The sequence below is a fragment of the Cupressus sempervirens genome, chromosome 3 (genome assembly GCF_028749045.1).
Source record: "Cupressus sempervirens isolate cs-2001-9-10 chromosome 3, ASM2874904v1, whole genome shotgun sequence".
NCBI lineage: Eukaryota > Viridiplantae > Streptophyta > Pinopsida > Cupressales > Cupressaceae > Cupressus > Cupressus sempervirens.
This window is the reverse complement of record NC_143120.1, coordinates 728,778,211-728,788,955: the sequence shown is the minus strand read 5'-3', so window position 1 is coordinate 728,788,955 and position 10,745 is coordinate 728,778,211. Positions and strand designations below refer to the sequence as shown.

The 10,745-nt window shown below is 33.8% G+C and overlaps 1 protein-coding gene across 1 annotated transcript; it reads right to left on the bottom strand.

The window, feature by feature from the left end:
- Positions 1–232: 232 nt before the first annotated feature.
- Positions 233–8,258, bottom strand: LOC149568837 (very-long-chain aldehyde decarbonylase GL1-1-like). The gene is made up of 11 exons (XM_089817630.1): positions 8,073–8,258; positions 6,700–6,923; positions 6,320–6,552; positions 5,363–5,582; positions 3,326–3,447; positions 2,975–3,231; positions 2,407–2,514; positions 1,876–2,082; positions 1,645–1,755; positions 937–1,110; positions 233–749 (listed from the first exon to the last, which is right to left on the bottom strand). Exons 1-11 carry the CDS (start codon positions 8,130–8,132, stop codon positions 591–593), a joined length of 1,875 nt encoding a protein of 624 aa, XP_089673756.1. The 5' UTR covers positions 8,133–8,258; the 3' UTR covers positions 233–590.
- Between the last annotated feature and the right edge of the window lie 2,487 nt (positions 8,259–10,745).

Genomic DNA, 10,745 nt, shown 5'->3' with positions numbered 1-10,745 from the left:
TAAAATAATTTTATTTTTAAATAACTTTTCTTCTATGTAATTTTGTAGATACATAAACATTAACTCTCCTAACTATATCATAAAATAATTTAAAAAAAATTAAATTTACATTACAGTACAAATTCATTGAAACAAATTACTTATCACTAGATTATCACCAATTAATCAAATCTCTACCTAATTTAAACAACATTATCATCGATTTTTAAATATAACATTATTATTACAACACTTCAAATAAATCACTATAATAGAATCACACTTATTATAATACAATCAAAAAAATAAATTGCAATAAAAGTATCACACTTAATGACCATCCATTTTTCATAACTATATCACCTAACCTAATATCTGTATGAGAATACATTGAAATGATAAAATAACACTCAATAGCCATCCATCTTTCCATGACAACAAGACATAATAGCTTTATGACAATGGTTTGGCACTCACCCAAGGCCATTTTTGAAAGTTAAACTTGTAGTGCAATTTTATGTCACCGATCTGCCAATGAAACATAATAGTAGTAACATAACAATGACTGGGCAATTGCTTGGTGCTGATAGCCATTTCTTTAGTTATGCACTTCACTCAACAGTTTTGAAGCCATGCTTCATTGCAGCTTCCCAAACAACATCAATTTTATCAACATCAATTGCTCCTACTTCATGATGCTTCCACCCTTCCAATAAATGCAAAATCCCTCCAGCATGGCATGCATGGACACATCTCCTTGACATTTTGTACTGAAGCATCATATACATAACCAAATTCAATATTACATTAAAAATGCTCCTCAGACTATTTTACCTAGTCATTGGAGATTTAAAACAATATACATAGATCTTCAAAAAACAATCTAAATAATTTGTAAAAGATAGTGATAAAGCTCATTTCAAATCAGTTATTAAATTCAAGGTATGAGTAACTTACTTCACAGGTTGAAAGTTCTTGCACAGCATCAGGCAGTTGCATGCCCACCAATTTTCCATAGGTGCAGTCATTCCTCAACTCAAATATTGGTGGAACCACAAATTGATGGAAGTGTGTTCCAGGGGGTGCACATCTCTGCTCCTTGAAGGCTATCCATTTTCCCACTATCCATGTCTGAGTTCATGCATTTTCTTTAGCTTTCCAATTGTTGAAATAAATGCCAAAATTCTAAAATCTCAATTCAATCCAAGTATTATAAGAGGATATCTGCCATGGACAAATATAACTAAAGAGACCATCAAAGAGGACAAGAGGAGAGGAACAATAGACGTTTATCAACCACATGCAGAATCATTCAAGAAACTATTTTATAGATACAAGAAATATCTACTTTAGCTGCAATGCAAGTAAACCATTTAAATATAAAATGCTACTAGATTTTTTTTTCCAATGATGCAAATATTTAATTTGTACTTTAACATTTCTTTAAATTTTCTTTCATCTTCATAGAATGCAATTAGAATATTGATAAGAATTTCACAAAATGAAATTCAGGAAGTACAGATATCATTCAATATATCTCTTTTTAAAGTATTGATGATTATAAAATGGAGAGTACAATCAATATAAATAAACTACCCAATTCTTCCAAAACCATTTACTAAGGGGAACTGAAAATCTGACGTACACTATATCTAGATTCTATACCTTGCAATTTCGAGCTACTTCATACTTGGTCACTTGAACTAGAAACTTCTGCAATTCAGGAGGAGCTTCTTTCTGAATTGATTTAAAACGTTCTTCTGAATTTGTAAGCATCTGAAGGATTATATTAAAAAAAAATACATATTAGAAAGAAAAATTGTTATTTATTCGATAAATAAAATAGAAATGCTGACATCTATACATGTTAATTTATTTCCATTTATTTAATCATACCATTACACGGACACCCTTCCTGCAGAGGTACAGAGCAATGACTCTGCCAAGCTTAGAAGTGGCCCCTGTCAAGAAAACCTCTTTAACATGTGGTTTTATTTCCTTGATGACCACAGCTGCTGTTAAGGTATTTCCATGAACAACCCTCACTCTCAGATTTGGAAGCCTCTTAACAAATAGAGTTCCTCCACCATTTAGAGCTTCGTTCTGACCAATTCATGGATGCCAAAAGAAAACATGTCAGATACAGAAAGCATAATTGCTCTAAAGACGAGTAATCACAGTACAACATTTAGCAATGCCTTCTATGATAAGCCACTATATGGCATGTGACATACAATAAATCAAGTGAGGAAAGCTTAAATTACACACTAAGGTTTAATTTCTAAACTAAACGTATTAAATAGTCAAATCGACTTTTTTTCCAAACTAAATTTTTTCCTTAATATGTTTAAGAATATCAGGTATCTTTGATATAATTAGGACTAATGCACCACAAAAACTATTCCATTAATGTTTCTAAGTTCTGACCTTGTTAAGAGCTGCAAGACTGATAACCTTCACACCCAGGTTGTCTGCACTCAGTATGGCTCCTTCAATGAGATTGTTGATGCCTTGATGAGCAGAAGGAATAAAATACTGCAAGTTGCACCATCATAAATTATCACGAACAAATTTACAGCACTTGATCTGAAATAAAGTGTTTTATCACGAACAAATTTACAGCACTTGCTCTGAAATAAAGTGTTTGGCAGCACATCTGATAACTCTGGTATCTAATTAATTTAAGTTTGTAATTGTAGATTTTTTATCTAGATGTAATTTTTGACTTCCAACTTTGGATTAGGTTGAAAATTAAAAAAAATATCATCATTTTCAATAATAATATTTATATTAAATTTTAATCTTGATGACAAGAACAATAACACTAGAAATCAAATATTGAATCGTAATAAATGCTATCAAACTAATGTAGCCGCTTAAAATGACTCTGGGTAATCAGAGAGCTTATTAAGCCCCTCCAGATTATAAGTATTCTTAAACCCAAAACAGAACAACCAAAAAGTATTGGGAAGAGGTTTTATGACACTAACTTTACCTGAAATCCAAACCTGGGAATAACCCAAGTTTGACAAAGGTATCCAGTCAACTTGTGAGTAGTATTGACGAATGGTTTAGCCCAAAGCCACATGAGAAAGATGACTGGTAAGACCAAGGGCCAGAAGGGCCAGAGAAACCACCATGACCTAAAAGGTGTGGAAGTGAATCCTCTGAGGACAAAGCGTACGTGAAGGGACGAAAGCACATCCACTATGTGAGCCAGGAATACAAAATCTGGAACTTTGTTATCTTCCCCTGCATAACATTGTGTATAACATATATTTATGATCTTGCACCAAAAGAGTAAAAAGCAAACACATAACGTGTAATGGAATTTAGGGAGAGTTACCTGCATACATGGATCGTTGGTAATCCCATGACTTTGGGTTCAACGTGCCCCACAGACGGTCATAAAGTGGCATAAACAGGCAATAGTTTGTGCCAGTTTCTGTGTGGTGCAGACTGTGGTACCTGCAATATGTGTACATACGCATCACTGGTTTGTTAAATGGCACATTTTATTACATAATTTCATGATTTCATGGGGTGCTTCCAAAAATGAAATGTTGTATTGAAGCTTTGTCTTTAAGATTCCAATTAACTTCAATTTGTATATCAGCATTCATCTTTTGGGAAGTCCCAGTGCTTTGTCTCTGTGAGGATCACTTAGATCCAATGAGTGCTAAGTGTTCCATTTATTCTCATGAGAGATGGATTCATGTTGAATCACTACTCATGAAACATGGGTCAATGAGATTGACTCAAAAACTGCACAGTTAAATCCTGATAGCAATATCACAGGATTCATCCTCTGCAACCTCACCACCCGTGTGCTCCACTACCATCCTTCTATTGTCCACTCACTACCCCCAAATTTAGGCCCTTGATCCCCCATTCCTATGTCTCTGCATCTTCCTATCAAGGAACTACGAAACTATGGGATTTGCACAATCTGTGTTACATCAATATTTTTGAATTTAAGTGTGTCTAATTCTTTGATATCAATTATCTTATGTGAACTATCATCACGATGATAGAAATTTAAAAATAGATTATGAAATGTGATTCAAAATTTTGAAACAAAACTACAACACACATTTTAATCTAGAAATAATAATGACCAACGCATCACATGTTTCCTATACTTGATAGATTGTCGATTAAATTATCTATTGAGTTGAATTGTGGGTGTGTATTTGGAGTGGGTATGAGAGATTTCATTCTTCAAAGAATAGCATTGTTGAAAAGCTTATTAGGTCTTTAACTGAAGGGACATAGGTACCATCAAGTGCCAATGTCCTCTCACTGCTTGCTCACCCAACCACCCAACTACTAACATTAAAGAAAATAAATAAATGATAATTAAAAGTCTATTAATAAATTTCACATGACCAATGGCCACTCACTTTTCTCTGAGTTAAACTTTGTAGACTTTGATTGGAGGAGTTGTGCAACTTAATTGGGACTTATGACACAACTAAAGAGGTATTTGTGCATTAGTACAAACAACTATTAGAGAAAACTATTTGTATTGGTTCTTGAATATGTATTGAATTATTTGTGCAATTTTTTGAGTTAATCGTAGTACATGGATATTGGAAAATCTCTAAGTATCAGGTGACACTTTGAAACAACAACTAATCACCAATCCCTCAAGAATCATTGTTACTACACAAAAGCTAGATAAGAGCTATGTGCTGTTACGTTGCATAAGTAACAACAAAAAATATTTTCAAAATCTGATGTTCTAGAGTACGTGAAGTTAGATACAATGACTACTAATGCTCAACAACCAAAGAAGAAGGAGAAGGAAAGAACTGTTCCACCCACCCAGTAAAGGACAATAATGATTTTACCAACAGCAAATAGGAGAGGAGACAAATGCTGGACAAAGAGTATAGTTCCATCAAAAAGGTGGAGATAAGCTCAGGAAACAATTCACTTGGTAGACACAACATTTAACGCACCAAAGTTTTATAGACTATTGATTTTGAAAGATTCGGTTGTTTGAATATTAGATAGACATTACTCCTTATTCCTAACTCTATTCAAATTTGCAACTTTCAGATCGAACATTAAATACAGAATAAATAACATCCCAAGAGTTTAGATGGGAAATTCTATGCTCTATTTTAACTATGCAGATGAAGTAACACTACTAGTGTTAATATGGAAAATTAAATACAGATTCCGGATTTTAATCTTAGTTTCAAATTATACATTTTTTTGTCTTCAAATTCTATAGAAAGGTATACATATTCATCCTACACAATTATAACTTTCTGACAGCACAGAATATTCATACTAGAGATCTTTACTGTTGCACTTGATTGTACCACAGTTTTGGAATTTAAAATTTATTCAAAGCTGAGGTAAGTAAACTTACGAGGGAGTGTAGATGAGATATCTAAGCATAGGAATAGTACGGAAGAGGGTTTCAGGCATCATTTCCACATTACAGTGGCCCATAAATCTAAGCGAATCAAAGAGTAGACAGTAAATATAGATCATGGCCATTGATGCTCCACCCATCAGTCCTACTCCTACAATGGGTACTGCCATTATCAATGCCAAAACAATGTGCTCCAGGAAGGTGGTTGTCCCAGCTGCAAAAACAACATCCATCATGACAAAATAATGAATACCAACACGAGTTAAAAATGTTTTAAAATATATGGAACAGAGGAAGATTTCAATTGATATAAATCTAGGTATGTACATTACTTTATTTCTTGATGTTTTGGATCAAATTATGGGAGATCTAGTAGCCATACAGGCTAACTTCATCCACTTAGATATTCTAAACTGTAAGTTGAATCATTGCAATCTTTTTGGTGTACTTCCTTATGTGACTAAAGAGTTTAAAGCTAAGGTTTCAGCATTTGGGCATTTAAGGATCTTTCCTGGAGGCCTTGGAGTGGGAAGGGATCGAAAAGTACCATTTTAAAGCACTCGTCTGATACTTGTTGTGTTCACCCTCCATAGTTACTCATCAAAAAACACCAAAAACACCAGTACTTGTGGTAAAATGTTCCAATAATTGTTATGAAATGTCCTAATAGTGGTGCACAAATGAGTCAATCACCAAACAAAAAAGCTAAAAGATGATTGACTATTAGTACATGTGTGGTCGACTATTGGAGAGTATCTATGACATCTACTCTATCAAGATCATTGGACCCCTAATGGCTACTAGGTCTCTTCCCCTATATGACCTATTATCATTCTATTATCTTATCTTGCTCTCTTGTTCCTCACAATGGATCATTTAATTTGATTTGAAACATCAAGTGAATAAACGAATACAGCAATTATCAGAAATTTTGAATGAGAATAAATGTACCTGTCTGTGTTTGAAGAGGAATGGAGGCATGGTGGAGAGCATGGTAGTGCTTGAAGAGGAAGTGTGTGTGAAATGCACGGTGCAGCCAGTAGTACAAGGCTTCTACTGGACCCATATGGAGAATGGCCACATAGAGCAACCCCTTTGCATTCCATACAGGGAAATTGCTTAGAAATGGTAAGTAATAATGTGCTGCTGTCGCCATGAAGGCCTGCAATATGATGTAGTTGTCCCTGTAAAATCACGGGAGTCATCCATAAAACTTATGATTATCCATAATATTTGGAAAATAAAACAACTTATCCAATTGAAGTTCTTTTATGATCTACTTTTTGAGGGGTGAATTGTATATGATATTGAGTTTTATAAGAAGTATATACCAGTCCCATTCTCTGTCCATTTGTTCAAATTCAGCATCTTTTCTGCAGATCTTCCGCCTGTTGGAGAGGCAATACATGTTGGTGTAAGTGGTCCATAGCTGACAAATTGCACATCTGAGGAGAGAAACAAGTAAGATGTGAAAGCACCAGTTGTCTCCTCCATCTTCTAGTCCATAGAAATTGGTGTGTATTGCCTTGGCTATCAAGGGCCCATACAGCACATACTGTAATATAAACACACCAAAATAAGATCTTTGTTCACTGTTCAATTGCAAGCCTAAAACAAAATGTCATGGTTAATGGCATCAGTCAAAATGAATAAAGGGACATAAAACACATACTGAAATAAAAATACATAAAACTAAGATCATTTTGTACTGAAGTCCTAAAACAAAATGGCATTGTAAATGACATCAACTATGTACACTTTGGCTTCTATCTTCACAGGTTAGGATATGTACATTTTATTTGTAGTACAATTAGGTGCTTCATATAAGAAGTAAGAGGTAATATCACCATGTGTAGACTTAAAAACGCATGGCTAGTATCATAAACTCACGTTAAACTATAAAATAACATAACCTTTCCTTTAATTATCAATGCTTTGTATCACGATAAAAGACCCATACAACAAATACAGCAATAACAAAACACAAATATAGAGATCTCTTTTTCTTTCCACAGTTCCACTGCACTCCTAAAACAAAATGTTATGGTAAATTGCATCAATCGAGCACGCTTTTGTTCTATCAATCATTTCTCTTACTAGGAATAAAGGGCCATACAACAGATAGTGAAATAAAAGTACACAAAAATAAGATCAATTTTCACAATACCACTGCACTCCTAAAACAAAACGTTATGACATAATGACATCAGTCAAGCACACTTGTTCTATTAATCATTTCTCCTAGTAGGAATTGTTAAGAGAATCCATGCATTTGCACTTTAATCAGTAATTTTACTTGTATGAGAAAGAGATAGATAGGCCTTGAATACATAGATAGCCAGTTTATCACTAAACTTTCATTAGATGTCATCAGCAATAACATATTGGAGCTGTTTCTACACTCCCATCAATCACACCAAAATACAGAGAACTGCACTAGATTCAGATGGGCTTCCTCACATTTAATAATCATTAAACAGATACCAGTTCTAACTAATCACTCTGCATGAAATCTTTAAACTATGGGTTTGCTTCCAATAGATTCTATTGGTTTCGATTAAGAATTTAAAACAGATTTTGAAGTGACCTCAATGAACTCTATTATTACAAAAAGGTACAATTTTTAGAGATCCAAAACCCATATGAATGACTTATAAAGCAAAGTTATGAAACAAACAATAACCAAAAAAATTAAAAATCATGCCTTAAGACTGCCCAAGTTTGTCCATGGCCAATCTGCTAGAAAAGCTGATGACTTATGCATGCTAATGATGAATTCAAATTTAGCAAAGATGAAATGTTGAAGGCAATGTGAGCCTTCTCTTCTTCAAATAACAGGGATGTAGAATGCATATAACAACATTTGCTACAAGAAGCCAGAGGTGTGAATGCATTGGAGAGAACAATGGTGTTCCTTTTCACGTTGATCTGAGTTGGTGAATCTTCAAAGCATCCAATTCAGTATGCACACCCAACAAGCTAATACAATAATTAATGATTTATGTACTATATAACTGCGTACATAGCGAAAGCGAAGCCATTTCTGGCTTGCCGACGTGCCACGCATATTCCAATGCAAACGGCAATTCATTTTTTTTGTTGGTTTGTTGTAGACATTACTTGGATTTATGATGAAGTTTGACTTCTAGCAACCTTGAGCCATGGCTGCCTTCTTATCCTATTTTCATTTTCACTATCCCTCCTCACGCTTTTTCCTCTTCTTTACTTATTTTTTACTGCTATTCTGTCCCACTTTGGAATGGACTGCTACTTTTTCTTTCTTCTTCTTTTGTTGTTTCAATAGGAGGTATCGTCTATCTAATTCTAGAATGTACACTCAAGTGTAGTTATTAGAACGTACATTTAAGTATAGCTATTAATCCCTGTTCTAAGGCAGGAGACTATAGTTTTGGAATCACTTTTTGGGATTAGTTTGCTTTTCCTATATTGTGCTTGTTTTATTTATCTTATGGTTTGAAGGATCTTTTCTATTAAAGTAAATTTTATTATTTTCACTTTTCTTTTTTGATTGGCCGAAAGCATTATTCTCGGTAGTGTTTTTCTTTTTAAGTTGAAAAAAAGCAATAAAATAAGAGACAAGTGCTCAAAAACGTGGCTTGCTACATGAAGTTACATACTCAGAAAGCACTTCAGAGATCAATTTAAAGTTGGAGCTTCCCTTCTCTTGATTTCATCTCAGTCCATCATACTCACATTTCCGTTAGGTAAAGAATTGTTCCTTGCATTTCTGTTGAATATGTTTTGCTCTTCCATTCTTTTCTTTCATGGTTGTGGATGATGACGATAACATTTGTGCATGACTTTGGTGGAACCCCTAGATTGTCCTTTATTTTGAAATGGGATGTCTTTGATTATTAGAACCCTAATATTGTAAGTTTCATGATCTATGGTCTCTTTGTTTTCATTGAATGGTTGTGGTAAAGGTTTGTATATCTCTTTTTTTTCCCTTTTCTTTCTTCTTGGGTGAAATTTTAATATATGGTTTTCTTTTAAGTTCTATATCTAGACTTGACCTCTATTTTTTTATTGAGTTTTAGTTAGCTAATGTGCAGGGAGTAGGTCTTAGAAATATGGAAACTATTTGCTATTACGATGGAGAATGAGATAGTTATGCAAATGGTAAATTAGGAGGAAAAGCTCCCAGGGCATGTCCTATGCACCCATTAGTGATAGAGTTTCCTTGCAATAGCTTGGGAGGGCTAAACACCCTAGGTAGAATGCGTGTTCATTTCACCCGATTCATTTACTTTGATGAGATAGAATTTCCTTGATTTCCTACCTTTATCAAAGTCGTATTGGCCTCCCTATTTCCCCTTTATAGTTGTGATTCCAAGTAGAGTAAAGCCAACATCTATCTCAAGTTATTATAGACAACATGTATCTCAAGTTATTATAGAAGTAATATTCATCGTTCTTCGATGCTTTACCAATGTGACATCACTTTGCATGCATCAAGAAAATATTGATCTAGAGTAACTTGAATTATGTGACTTATTACTTGGTGCAAAGGAAAAGTGTCGGTGTAGGGGTAGAGTTAGGGATTTGAATTTGTTATTTGTTTAAATGTTTATGATTAATAATGTTTGTTGATATTGTCAGATTTGACAATCTAACAGTGAAAGCCTATTTTTACTTCTCTTTATCAACGTAAATATCACTTTCCTTCTAAAGTTTTATGAACATTCCTATCACTTTAGATAAATGGAGTGATAAAGGCACATGTTGTATATTTTACTTAGCATCTTTTAGAATTCTCTAAAATTAGAGATTGCATCTACTCCTGGGCTTTATATTATTTTCTTATTTTAAAAATAAGCCCCCAAAAAAGTTTGAATAGACATCATTAATTTCATTTACATTTAGTATCTATTTCAATAGTCCTCATTCCTCTAATATATAGGTACAAGATTTTAAACTCGGCTATTGGCTAGAAGTTTTGACATAGTGTTTGAGGAGGGGTGAACAACGACGCTCCTCTTTTGCTTGAGAGGTTCACCAAAGCTTTGCCAACAATCTTCCACCTCACAAGACAAAAAACTTCCATCTCACACCACAAATAAGCTTTTGGACAAAATATATATTGAGAAAGATATGAGGCCCTTTAGCGGAGAACACAACTAGGCAGTGTAGGATTGGCCAATATTTCAATTCGGGACACCAAAACTCACAAATTCAGTTCTTAAATTTTCATCTTTCTGTTGTTCCTGGTGTACACTCTCTTTATGATTTTTGCATGTAGTTGAACATTGAATACAATAAATTTATGTCAGTTTTTAATTCTAAAGGTCATAGTAATTATTTCATTGAAAACATAATTATCTTAATTTTAAAAAAAATTTCTTCATTGGTGGTTTCC

What these genes read in the sequence shown, in the direction of transcription:
- LOC149568837 (XM_089817630.1), bottom strand. Translation starts at nt 8,132, where the DNA reads ATGCATAAGTCATCAGCTTTTCTAGCAGATTGGCCATGGACAAACTTG. An exon ending in CAAACTTGGGCAGTCTTAAG is followed by an intron (nt 6,924 to 8,072) that starts GCATGATTTTTA and finishes TTTATATTACAG; the next exon opens with TATGTGCTGTATGGGCCCTT. An exon ending in CCAACGATCCATGTATGCAG is followed by an intron (nt 3,232 to 3,325) that starts GTAACTCTCCCT and finishes AATGTTATGCAG; the next exon opens with GGGAAGATAACAAAGTTCCA.